This window comes from Choristoneura fumiferana, chromosome 18, assembly GCF_025370935.1.
Source record: "Choristoneura fumiferana chromosome 18, NRCan_CFum_1, whole genome shotgun sequence".
Classification (NCBI taxonomy): domain Eukaryota; kingdom Metazoa; phylum Arthropoda; class Insecta; order Lepidoptera; family Tortricidae; genus Choristoneura; species Choristoneura fumiferana.
The window spans coordinates 4927016-4941304 of NC_133489.1; the positions used below are offsets into that span (position 1 = coordinate 4927016).

The 14289-nt window shown below is 36.3% G+C and overlaps 2 protein-coding genes across 3 annotated transcripts in view; one reads left to right on the forward strand and one right to left on the reverse strand.

The window, feature by feature from the left end:
• Positions 1-14289, reverse strand: part of Sdc (Syndecan) — a 442876-nt gene that overhangs the window by 164956 nt on the left and 263631 nt on the right. The gene's annotated exons all lie outside the window — the stretch shown is intronic.
• LOC141438333 (lipase 3-like) lies at positions 7084-12282 on the forward strand. Its single transcript, XM_074102180.1, has 5 exons — positions 7084-7203; positions 8089-8287; positions 8816-9189; positions 9990-10142; positions 11678-12282. Exons 1-5 carry the CDS (start codon positions 7111-7113, stop codon positions 12074-12076), a joined length of 1218 nt encoding a protein of 405 aa, XP_073958281.1. The 5' UTR covers positions 7084-7110; the 3' UTR covers positions 12077-12282.

Consider the following 14289-nt stretch of genomic DNA (forward strand, 5'->3'; position numbering starts at 1 on the left):
TTAGAATTTATGCGTAGTTTAATGACAATTCAATCATATATGGTACCATTGAACTGCTCTGATTATGGAACATTAAGACAGGAACTGGAACACCAAGATAAAACAACGTAACCCAGCCATCCTTGGCTGCACTTTGACCCAGACTAGTATCAGTATTAAATTAGACGACCGGATGGCCAAGTGGTCAGAGATCCTGACTACGAAGCTTGAGGTCCCGGGTTCGATTCCCGGCCGGGGCAGATATTTGTATGAATAACACGAATGTTTGTTTTCGTGTCTTGGATGTTTAATATGTATTTAAGCATGTATTTATCTATATAAGTATGTTTATCCGTTGCCTAGTATCCATAGTACAAGCTATACTTAGTTTGGGACTAGGTCAATTGGTGTCAAGTGTCCCATTGATATTTATTATATATTACTTTATTATAAAAGCGGACTTTTAGCTGTAAAACCATTTCTATTAGATTTCAATGTCTTATTCCAGAACCTATGCTGGCCATCTCATAATAAAATAACAGATTCAGAACTTAACCCACCATAAAAAGGTCAATCTGTGTTTTACGCTTCTGCGTTTTAACGCTTCTGTGTTTGTCTTGTGTGTTACGAAAATCAACTAATGTTTCCATGAAATAAAACCAAACATTTTCACATGTGATGTGCGTGATATGATAACGGAGTAGTAAAATAACAGCGAAAATGGATGCAACACCAATTTTCCCGTAAATAATTTAACGCGATACAGAAATGGAAAATAAAACAAATGACGTAAAAATCATCAATATCTGTTGAAAATATCCTTAATTTATCCTTACATTTCCTTGTATAATCTACTGTACAGCTTACTATATGTTGGTGTGCAATAAAGAGTTATTGTTTTGTATTGTATAATTGAGAAAACTAAAAAAAAATAGACTAAATAGACTTTCTATGGTCGCGCGGCATACGACGTCACAGTTCATATCGATCTCTCTGTCCAATTGACAATTTAAAAACTTCAAACAATAAAGATATATTTAAACTAATAAAAAAATAATCGCATATCCTCAATTGGGGTTAGTTCATGGATATAGGTCGGATTTCCATTTTCGTAACACACAAGAAACAGCGAGCGTTTGAAACACTTGAGCCTAACCCAAAAAAATACCCGGTACAAGGCCGTTACAATAACCTTTTTGTTTTACTAGTGAAGTGACATGTTTATCTTTGCAATCGAAAATTAATTTTCTTATAGGCGTAACACAGCCAAGATTAGGTAGGTACGTATCATTATCTTGCCGTAATGACTAATACACGTAATAAATTTGCGATAATCTGCGGCAAAGCTGTCAAATTTATAGTTTCTTCCAACTTCTGGAAAGTAGGGGAAAATAGTAACAATGGGGAATGGATGAAAATTTTAGTAATGCTTGAAATTTTTATTATCGATAGGAATAACCTTAATTTAAAAAAATGAAAGATTTTTCTTTACCGACAAATTCCGTTAGTCCGGTCGGTTACGGGTTGTTCCATAGCCCAGAACAAAAAACTTTAAAAAATAATTTATGTGTCTCTGACTCATTCGTTTTGACACGTACCGACGTGGAAATACCGACCCTGTTTTTCATGTACCTACACACCCGTAGAAGCTCATGTCAGTTTCTATTGGCGTGTATATGAAAAACAGGGTCGGTATTTCCATGTTGGTATTATCCGGACCGGTAAAGAGTGTCACCTGTCAAAACGAACGAGTCAAAGACACATTTTTTTTTTGTTCTGGGCTATGGAACAACCCGTAATCAACCGGACTACTGTTACTGTTTCCTGGCGGCGATCGCGTGTCCCGGACAACTGGTAATGAGCCACTCGGCGCCTAATGGCTCTATTACGATAATACACCGCTAGTGTGGGTAAGACAGTTTCGTATAGGACATATTGGTGTTATAGTAAGCTAAAGTAAAGATTGTTTCACAAGAGCTAGCACGAATGGATTAAATGAAAGTAATGTCACTTAGACATTTTTGTTGGAAAGACAGATGTATGAAATTTTCATATTTATTTGTGAGAAGTGTATTCAAATAGGTAAGACACAGATACATTCATTCACTCATTCAATCCATTCGTGTCAGCTCTTATGAATCTATCTTGAAAAGACGTTCCGGGCATTTTCACAAAAAGTGCACCTTTTTTTTCGATTTTAGATAAAATATGGTTTTCCTACTCAGAATCAAGAGCACAATCGATTCCGGTAGTTCAAAAATGTCCTTAAGGTTTACTGTTACATTCTTCCCCAAGTTTAAATTTGACACATTTTCTCAAAGCTTCTAGTTTCGACGAAATTTTTTACAAATATTAGGACCTGTAAAGTTCTTTAAAGGGGTTGCAAAATATCACACCACAAACAAACATTTTTCCTTAGACCAGTAGTTTTTTTCTGAAAGCTTGGTAAATACGTTCTAATTTTTTTTGTTATCACCCGTTATTACGATAATACATCGCTTGTGTGGGTATGTTAGTTTCTTCGTATAGGACATTTTGGTGTTATAGTAAGCCAAAGAAAGGCGTTTCACAAAAACTCTCGACAGAGAACACTGGGAAAAACGGGAAGAAAGTATTATTTTTAGGAATGGATATATTTTGACAAGCTCTTTATTTATTAATTCGCAATGCAAAACAAATAAAAATGTAACAAACAATAAATTTTATGGCTAAAAAGCCATAGGTATAGATAAGTTAGACAAACTCTTATATAAAAAATAGTATATGTAATAAACGACTATAAATTTAAAATGTCTTAAATAGATACGTATCTATTTAAGATACTTATAGGTAGTCATTCACGATGACACGTGCCGTGGTTCATATTACAATGTCATTAATGGCTAATATTGTCAAAATCACGCGTCTTCGTGGATGGCACTAGGTATAGACATGTTATCTCTCATTTGTTTATTCAAACAATACATGCGGATACGGCATCATGGATATACTAGCCTTCCCCCGCGACTTCACTCGCGTAAACAATTTGATCCGGCAGTCGAATTGAAATTCCCAGAAATTACTAAATTCCCATTGGAATTCCCCAAAATATTGTGGTCTGCATTATAATCAACCGTGTTTTTTTGTCTTTAGACTTAGCGGTTCAGGTTTTAATATTTTACATGGATCTCGTACGGATGTAATACAATACAATACAGTACAAACATTTTTTATTGAGCACCACAAACAAGTACAACTTTACAAGTATTATTCCAGGCTTCCAGCTATCTGCAAATCAATCATTCAAATCCATCCGGCTATTTTGACGTGAAGGACACAAACTTTCACATTAATAATATCAGTAATCATCATCATCGGTATACCAGCCGCAGGACGTCCACTGTTGGACATAGGGCTCCATAAACCTCCAGTTACTTCGGTTGGAAGCGGCCTGCATTCATAGTGAACCTGCGGCTTTAACCAGCGCCGTCGGCGGCTTTATAATATGAGAAACAAAACATAACAGTAGCTTCACAGACTAGTAAACAAGGGGTAAACCTGACTAATATTAGGCGTGGAAATTACTAGGACAAAGCCATACAATAGATTAACGTTTATTGCCAAATTGAGTAATATAAAAGGAATTCATTCGGGCGCTTTGTTGTCTAGAGTTTCGTGCGAATCCGGTCCTTTTAAATGTAACGTTTTTATCGATGATTGAAAAGTATGATTCTGGTTATCGTCAATATTTACATAGGCGATAACTTTAGCTGATGGATATCTATGAAACCATACTAAGTTATGGTGTTTGTTATGCCCACGTTAATGAAAAAATAAATTTTATATTAGAGGAAAATTCGGTTGTTGAATAAAATACAATTAAGTATAGAGTAATAACTTAAAACTTAATATAAATTAAACTAAAGTAGAACTACAAAGTAAACACGTCGTCGTATTGTCGGCCACATTCATCGGCTCTAGGACATTGGCTGTATTACCTCTCTGATTGAACTGCTATTCCAAATAAAATCTGCAATATCTAATTAAGAAAATAAGAGCTCGATGAGTTTGTGAATGAAATTAAAAAATACATAAATACAGAAATCATGACAATTCCTGCGCACACACACAAAAATGTATCCTGGTAAAAACAGACCAACAAGCAACTCTACGTCGGTGTTCGAGGCTCTGCACCCTGCGCGGCTAACTGATACAATCAACCAAACAATCACTTACCATCAGGTGACCCGCCTTCTCATCTGCCAGCTGTTCGATAAAAAAAAAGGTGGCAGCAGTATTCCTTACGCGATCTGACCAGGGGGTTACTACGAAATTCGAGAATCGAAGTTCGTATCGTATCGTCCCTCTCACTCTCGTATTAAATAATATTATAGCCAGCGGGACAGCAAGATACGAAATTTGAATTTTGCACTTCGTGGTATAGGGACTGTGCATTGTAAAGAGTAACAAGCTGCTCTGGCGTGAGATACACGCCTCACCTAAGAGCAGAGGTTACATAATTTACGTGACATACATTATACTACATTAACAAGTCTTATTATGCAGATATTTGTTAAAATACACTACACATTGCACTTTTTAAATAATTAACTAAGCAATTATTAGGCTTTCTCATTTTTTTTTGTTTGAACCATTAAAAAATCTCATCTAAAAAAACTTTTACAATCACAAATTTATCTGAATCTCAGTTTACAGCCTAAATAACAATAGCTCGATACAATTACTGTATTATTAAGATTTTTCCATCTTTTATGATGTGATAAGGCACTATTTTAAAGCAATTTGAATACGACTTTGGCAGGCAGAACAAAGCACGTTGGGTAAGATAAAACGTCCGATCAAATTATGAACAAAGCTAATCCTTTTCTATAATCCATCTAAATAATACACTATAAACTACGATAACCACACGTAATTTATGATTTTATTTTTAAAAGATTACTTCGATAATGATGAAAAATCACTTTAGAAAAAATGTGCACATAGATATTGAATCGAACGTGACTGTTGATCAGATGTATAAATTTTATTATGGCAATGATGACTTGTACGCCTACTTAAATTATGGTAATGATGGGCGATTGTGGGAATTTTGACAACATTTAACTTGGACACTATGCCCGATTAGGGGTAAATTCGAATGAGTTAATTAACAGCAAGCAAAACAATTCCACCGGAAAAGATAGTGTCTGATATAGAAAAGTCCCTACAAGAATCTGTTGCGAGACCTTTGCAGTTGATGCGAACATATTAGTTGTTTCAATGTACCATAAGTACAAACAATTTATAAAAAATAACTAGACAATGATTAATCACGCAATTAAAACTGATTGTAAAAATATGAGGTTCTGTTTGTTTGTTTGTTTATACTCTTTATATAAACGAAAAACAAAAAGGTTACAGAAAAAAAGTTCTCTCTATTGAGAATTATTAGTAGTTTAAGAGTAAATAGCAGCCTAAGGGTATGAAATATACCTAAACTATGGAAGATTCCGTATAAAATACGAAATCCTTAGAAAAATATTACTAAATTTTTTAGTAATGGCTACGAAACCCTATTTCGGGCGTATCCGACACGCTCTTGGCCGGTTTTTTACTTCTTGACTGCAATATAGTTTCAATTCATACTCACATACATACAGTACCTACTGTTGTAACCCGCACATACCAAACATAAAAACTAAAAGGTCAAACTCATGGAAAACTTAAAAAACGTTACATACGTACAACAAATAAAACTAGAAATTCACATATCTACGTAGCACTTGTTGGCTCAGTGCATCATCGGAAGGAAGAAAAAAAAACTTTTTTTTTTAATATCCTTGACGTGCACTATAATCTTATGTCCAAACAGTCTATTTTGTTATTTATTACTTATAACCTATTGAAGCATTTTCATCCAAAATGTCGCTTCCTGCTCTAGCCGTTGTATTGGCCGTCGTGGTACGAGTAACAGTGTGTGCGTTACCGCGCAGTAGCGGTCAAAACAGAATGGTTACACGAATTGTAAGTACTACTACTATTTTTAGGGTTCCGTACCCAAAAAAGCAACCCTTACAGTTTCGGTACATCCGTCCGTCCGCCCGCAATTTAGCTTAGAGACTGCCAGAGCTAGAATTTGTAATTTTTGGTAAAAAAATAATTTCCAATAAACACAAGCTTTTTTTTTTGCTAACGGTACTTTTTGTTGACTGTACTTGTATTGTCATCCAAACTACATTTGCATACCAAATTTCAAGTCGATCTATTAACCGTTGAAGAGTTCCATCCTGTAGAGATGATCCTGGCCGGACTATCAGGATATCACTACCAGATAATTGTATTGTCATGCAATTTATATAAGTATACTAAATTTCAAGTCAATCCAACTGGAAGTTAGTCGAATTTAACTTGCATGATTTGATTACAGACAGACAGACAGACATACAGACAGAACAGGATAGGTGAAACTAAATAAAAGATTGTAAAATTATGCAGGGTTGTCATATGAACAGAAATTAACCGTCAACTCTAGAATTTCGTGTCGCGTGCTATAGTAGATTTACTCGGTCGGTTTGCAAAATATTAAGCTTCAAAGTGCTTATTTTTAATATAGCCAAGTGTTCTCCACTTTGTAAGCTAAACCGTTGGTTTGAAAAATCTGAAAAAAAACTGCAATGTAATTGAAAAGTAATTGAATAACGAATTTAAAAATAAAACTATCACAGTTTATAGTAGGCTTTACAAATTAATTAATGCAGCATCCTACATTGCACGTGGCCCGACAAGCACTTGGCGGATTTTTGTCGAGTAAACATTCGCACTCGTCGAGGGGTAAAGCCATACTGCTTATAATTAGGGGTGATACCGCCCCTAATTTATTCGTATCTACTCTTGTTAAATTCGTTCCGCAATTCCCCCTTGCGATTTTCCTTACACGTTTCATCATTTGAATGGGTTGACTGCCCCGTTGGCCCATAGGTCTGTACATTATCGCAAAAACATGTAGCATGTTCCAAGTTTCGCCGACCCTTTGAAAAGATAATGTCCGTTTAAATGGATTAACGAATAAAGATAAATCGATAACGTGCAAATATAAATATCGTTGTGTGTCAGAGGATCGTCGCCAATTGCTAATCGTTTCCATTCAAAATGTCGTGGCGTGCTTTAACCGTTGTGTTGGCCGTGGTGGTGTCAGTGTGTGCGTTGCCGCGTAACAGCGGGCAAAATAGAGCCACACACATCGTAAGTAATGTTTTTATATAAAACTAACTTCGCCCCTGGTGTAGTTTTACTTTAATTTTCTAAATCTTCTTTTATAAGAACCTTCTCCTGACAATACAAACAACAGAAAAAGAATTAGCGAAATCGGTCCTGCCGTTCACGCGGGATACGGTGACTAAGGGAAATAGGGATTCATTTATATATATTAAATAAAAAAGACAAGGGGCAATTTAGGCAATGTTCGAGATTTATCAGTTGAGCGGCATTGGTGCTTCACCATAGAATAGAATAACACGATGAGTCGGGCATGCTGCCGAGACCGGCTCGGCAGTATAGGTACTCCGAGCATTCTCCACCTTCCTCGAAAAAAAAAAACATTCGAAGGTCATACATTCGTCTGCTCCTAATGGCGTTTAAACCTGCGAATTCTAGCTTCCATAGTCGGGGGGATACTCCAAAATTCGAAGTCCATATCACACGTTCCCTCTCACTCTCCTATTGAATATTTACTATAAGCGTGAGCGGGACGGCGCGATACGGAATCCTTCATAACTTTATAGTATAAAGCCAGGGTAGCTTACCTAGGTTATCGTGCTAATAATTATTTGACCTATCACATCCACTCCATGGTAACACAACCAGCCTTCTACTTTCCTTACTAAAGAATAACGTTGAAAAGAGATCCTGGCTTTTCGCCGAAAATATGTTTTCCAAATGATTTATTTCCCAACTCTTTTATATGGACGTTTTTTTCTGAAACTGTAAACTATACAGGATATAAATTTCAGGACTATCCTCTAGAACCCAATAGTACGTAAGGAAAAAATAATTTCGGCAAGAACAGAACCCGTTGAAATGTTATAAGGGGTTGTACTTTCTGCTAAAGCTAGTTCTATTCTTGATCAGGTTGACCGAATAATCTCCGCGGGCTATCCCGCCGAGTTGCACCATGTGACCACAGAAGACGGATACATCCTGGGCGTGCACCGTATACCCTATGGGAGGAACGGGCCCTCCGAAGAACGGAGGCCCGTTGTCTTTGTGATGCACGGTCTCATGGGCTCGTCGGAAAACTTCATCTTCACCGGTTCCGATCATGCGATTGGTAAGGGTTATACTTGAAAGGTTTACGTAATAAACTAAATGTTAGCAAAAGTCAAAGCAAAAGTAACGTCAATTTGGTGGCTCAATTATTTAAATTCCCCCCTTAAACTATCGAAACATTTATATTTTTTTATTGAAATATATTAATCTAATTTTTATTACAATGATAGATACTATGTAAGTAAAATGTTTAAAATCCTTGAATGTGCCAAATCTGCCAGCTGAAGTTTATTTACATTTAGTTAATTACCTAAAGCTGCGTTTGCACCAATAATGTGCGATACTCTTACTGACGAACTCTGATGCACTTCATCTTTGTATTTTCTGATAATCGTCTTTTTAAATATTCGGGATTCGTTAACAAGCTTTAAATCTTGATAATCAGCTGGTAGGCTTGGCTACAAATTTGATAAAACAATATTTAGATCAAATAAAAATACAGTCTCCAAAAAGCTTGTATTAAAAACTTGTTTTTATAGGCACTCCTATTTCATTTTGGAAAACCCTACCAACTTTTTCGATGTTCCAGCATATAACCTAGCAGACGCCGGCTTCGACGTGTGGCTAGGAAACGCGCGTGGCAACGTCAACTCTCGCGGACACGTGTCTTTTGACCCCGACAATAGACGCCAGAAAAGCGACTTCTTCGACTACAGTTGGGAAGAAATCGGCATGATCGACGTCCCGACTATGGTCGACTACGCTCTAGCCCAAACTGGTGCATTGAAGTTGCATTACATCGGGCATTCTCAGGGAGGAACTTCCTTCTTGGTCATGACTTCTATGAAGCCTGAGTACAATGATAAAATCCTGACTGCCCATCTGCTGGCCGGTGTTGGGTATATGTCCCATTTCCCTAATACCGCGTTACGCGCAACGGCACTCATGACCAATACTCTTTATGTGAGTATCATAAACCCATGTATAGGTATATCATCAAATGTAGTTTTAGAAAAATATATAAACGCAGTAATCTCACATCCCGAATCCTACTAATATTATAACTCCTTTACGCTAAAACGCTGACTGATTTCGGATAACATTTGGTATATAGATTGTTCTACGAGGGATGTCTATGTCAGTGTACATCCTACAGCTGATATGATGATGTGATGACGATTGCTGGACGTCTGGACCACAATAGGCTAGCCGACTAAAAAAACTGTTTAGTCCGTCAGTTAGATAATTAAAAAGTAAAGTACACGTATTTTTTCTTTTGTTTGACAAACAAAAAATGACGAGGATACAGTGCTTAGAAGTTTCGAATGAAGTCACTACATTGTACGATTTTTACCTAATAGTGACGTCACAAGCCCCCACTCCGGAAGTTTGATGATCTATACCTTTGTCAATTTTTAATAATTTGATAAACCAAAAAATATAGAGCCCAAGCGGGGATTTCGGGATTTACTAAAGCGCAGCAGATGAGTATACAGGGGGATACCTTGTACCCGCTTAAGTACTTCCACCAAATATGAGCCCCTTATATATGGCCGCCGTTCGTAGATGAGAATAGTTCACTGCTGCCCATTCTTACATCAGGAAGGCTAGTTTATGATGATGATGTGATCCTGTTATCCCACAATAAGGACATAGGGCTCGTAGAAGAGTTTTCCATTCGGCTCGATCTTGCGCGGCTTCTTCCAGCTCTTCCCACCCGAGACCAATTGGGCCAGCCTAGTTTATGACAAATGTATTTTCAGTCCCTAGGAACAAGTCTTGGTCTATATGAAATCATGAGCCTGGACGACCTTCCGATCTCGTTGACGAGGCAGGGGCACTCATACATCGACAACTGTTTCGGCGACGTGCAGTACAAGGCTTACTGCGAAATGCTTGGACTCAACGAAATTGTGGTAAGTGAGTTCAATCTCAAAGTCAAAGTCAAAGTCAAAATATCTTTATTCAATTTAGGCTATAACAAGCACTTATGAATGTCAAAAAAAATCTACCACCGTTTCGGAAAAACCTCTGCTGAGAAGAATCCGGCAAGAAACTCAACGAGGTATATATTTTTTTTAAACAGATTTACAATATTATTAAATGATATGTATACATCACAAGTATTTAACACAACTTTATTTATAACACAGTAGGTTCGCTATTTGAAGGGATCGCTAATGCGGATCGGAATTATTTCCAAATATCCCTGTCCATTATATAATCATTAACTTTATAATACGCCTTTGATATTAATGTCTTCTTGACAATAGATCTGAATCTCGAATAAACATGCATATGTACTTCAATATAAAGTTGGTTAGTACCGTCAGATTTTAAATTTAATTTATGCAACACCGAAGCAGTTAATAATCAAAAATCAAAGTATTTATCATGGTCACGGGGGCTTCAGTGCACCGGATAGGAAGACTTAGACTTATTTTTGAAGTACAAAATAAGTTAATAATTTAATAAACCATTAAAGTGTCATTAAACGCAAAAAAAAACAACAAGATAAACAATTAAATCTGATTTATCAGCGCGAAAAACAGACTACGTCGACGCTAAATAATTTATGAAAGCTCTAATTACAACTATTAACAAATTATTCTAAACAGATATGAAATCATATTGTTTTAAAAAAGTTACACAGTATTGTAATTTACTATGAGTATGACAAAGCTAATTATTTACTTCGAAAAACTAAACTACTCGGATATTCACCGAAACACACTCTGTTTACGTTGACGTAAGTTGTAGATAAGATTATCTCGAAAATCGTAAACGGATTAGAAACTAACGAGTCTATAAATCATATAAAAGCTCGAGCATTCATAGATAAAGTTTCAAAGTTAGTTGTAACTATGAAACAAAAATACAGATATCTAGCTAGACAATAACTCATTACTGCATAAAAGCGTGATCATGGTGTAGCGACTTCTAGCGCTATCTAGTCATCAAGAGAGAAACTGCTACATTCTACATCGGACCAACGAAGTCTTTCAACTCGGAAACTTTTTCTCTCATTCACGTCACGATCATGATGCGTGCAACTGCGTCGAACGAAATATCGTAAGCTCGGTAAAGAATACGGCAGTCTACATTCTATAGACTTCCAAGTCCAATGTGAATCATAATTAATAATTTATCTGCGACTTAGTCCTACTCATCATTTTACAAGCATGCCCATGCGAGTCCCGTTCGCGATCCATAATATTGTTAGCCATATTGTAACGTTTGTCATACTCTTTTTTCTCTAAAGCCATAAAATGTCATTAACTTTGAAAAGGCCATCCTGTAGAACTCTAAGTACGGGTTATTTTAAGTTTATTCTATAACAATCAGGAGTCATTTAGAGTAAAAAAAAAGAGTTATTACATTATGACTTTTAATATCAATGGATACCAATTTTTACCCCCATTTTTATTCTAAACGAGGACCTTTTTTTTAGGGCTACGCCGACACAGAAGACATGGGTGTCGGCGGTTCATCGCTCAAGCAGTTCGCTCACTACGGCCAGAACATCAAAGACCGAGCGTTCAGGCGCTGGGACCACGGCATCATCAGGAATCGCGTCCTCTACGGCTCCATCACCCCGCCTTCCTACAACCTGCGACTCATCACCGTCGATGTTACCATGCACTACACTGTCAGCGACAACTTGTTGGATGAACGTGACGTCCTAGCCATGGCTGCTGACATGCCAAACACAGTCGCAAGAAAGGTCGAAAGGGAATCTTTCTCTCACATAGATTTCGTTGCGGCTCTCGATGCTAGAGAGTTGGTGACGAATTACATCATCGCAAGCGTACAAAGGGCTGATGTGGCTCACGCTACATCAAACCAATAGTTTTACTTTTACACCAATTTGAGTCCTGGTGACACATTAACCTGCAATAAACCAAAGCTTACTGGATAGAAATTGTGTTGATTATGTTTTAATTGTAATAACATGTCCTGGTGACGGCTTAAAAGTTATTAGTTATTATGTAAGGTTTGCCTAAAGGCTTGTAAGTGATTATAAATACCATGTTACAATAAACATCTTAAAAATCATATAGCTGGAAGACTATCATTTTATGTTGCATTATATGAAGAGGAGGGCTTGGGTATTCCTTATTAAATTTGGCGTTTGAGATCGAGTGCCTTCAATCGATTATTTATGTTCTTTGTTTATGTTTACCACTATATTATTTTATTACCGTACCTACTTTCACAGCAACAATTGGTTACCTTAGCCACATAAGAGCATTCCATAAGAATTAATCTAATTAGCACGTCGAAGCCGAAATTGGATGACATCAAGAATTTCAGAACTCCTTACATCAAAACGCAGCAAACTGAAGAAAAGAAGTATTTTACTACCAAAACACATGTCTGATAGACAATAATACTACTGTAATAAAATCTCGAAGTGTCTTTTGCCTGTTTAATCAAAATTGACGCACAGATTGTTTTCATTAGATGCCAGTAAATATGCGAAAGAAAATATAGTTAATTATATTATTTAGAGCACTTAAGGTTCTGCCTATTTAGCGGATTGCAAAATCATCACACATTCCTAAATAACGAAATAAATGATAGCCGCGGTATCATTTTTAACCCCCAATAGATAAAGAGGAGCATTATAACCATGACGTGCCTGTGGCGTTATTTTAGTTCCTAAACGGATGGACATGCTGAGGCTTGTTCAATAAGTAGGTATTATGGTTCTTAGCTTAGCTAAGTTTAATTTAGATCGGTTCGGCTATTTATGAAACATCACTTGAATTTTGAAATGACATAGTGGCAAGGGTTTTTAACTTATATCTAAATTGTTTTTTTACTAAGATGGGTTCCTTTAACATAGCATGAACCTTAGATACAATGCATTAAGGGAATAACAAGGGAATACAGAGGTCAAAATCTAATAATATATCACTATTCTGACTTGGATAAACGAGTAAGTATATTATGATACAACCCGACTTACAAACATAAAAACTAAAAGGTCAAATAATGGAAAAACTTGAAAAACGTTACATACGTACAACAAATAAACTAGAAAATTCCACATATCTACGTAGCTTTGTTGGCTCAGTGGCATCATCGGAAGGAAGAAAAAAAAAACGTTTTTTTTTAATTCCTTGACGTGCACTTTAATCTTATGTCCAAAACAGTATATTTTGTTATTTATTATTATAAACCATATTGAAGCATTTTCATCCAAAATGTCGCTTCCTGCTCTAGCGTTGTATTGGCCGTTCGTGGTACGAGTAACAGTGTATGCGTTACCGCGCAGTAGCGGTCAAAACAGAATGGTTTACACGAAATTGTAAGTACGCAAAATACAATATTATGTAGGACTATTTTTGGTTCCTCCTAAAAAACCAACCTTACATTTTGGTACATCCGTCGTTCCGCCCGCAATTTAGCTTAGAGACTGCCAGAGCTAGAATTTTGTAATTGATAAAAAAATAATTCCAATAAGTCAAGCCTTTTTTTTTTTGCAACGGTACTTTTTGTTGACTTACTTGTATTGTCATCAACTACATTTGCATACAAATTCCAAGTCGATCCATTAACGTTGAAGAGTTCCATCCTGTAGAGATGTCCTGGCCGGACTACCAGGATATCACTACCAGATTATTGTATTGTCATGCAATTTATATAAGTATACTAAATTTCAAGTCAATCCAAGAGTTAGTCGAATTTAACTTGCATGATTTGATTACAACAGACAGAAGACAGACAACATACAGACAGAAACAGGATAGGTGAAACTAAATAAGAGATTGTAAAATTATGAACAGAATAACCGTCAACTCTAGAAATTTCGTTCGCGTGCTATAGTAGATTTACTCGGTCGGTTGGCAAAATATTAAGCTTCAAAGTGGTTATTTTAATAGAGCCAAGTGTTCTCCACTTTGTAAGCTAAACCGTTGGTTGAAAAATCTGAAAAAAAAACTGCAATGTAATTGAAAAGTAATTGAATAACGAATTTAAAAATAAAACTATCACAGTTTATAGTAGGCTTTACAAATTAATTATGCAGCATCCTACATTGCACGTGCCCGACAAGCA

Bases quoted from the DNA above. Each gene is read 5' to 3' on its own strand.
- LOC141438333 (XM_074102180.1), top strand. From the start codon at position 7,111: ATGTCGTGGCGTGCTTTAACCGTTGTGTTGGCCGTGGTGGTGTCAGTG. The intron at 7,204-8,088 runs GTAAGTAATGTT...ATTCTTGATCAG, and splicing joins AAAATAGAGCCACACACATC to GTTGACCGAATAATCTCCGC. The intron at 8,288-8,815 runs GTAAGGGTTATA...TCGATGTTCCAG, and splicing joins CGGTTCCGATCATGCGATTG to CATATAACCTAGCAGACGCC.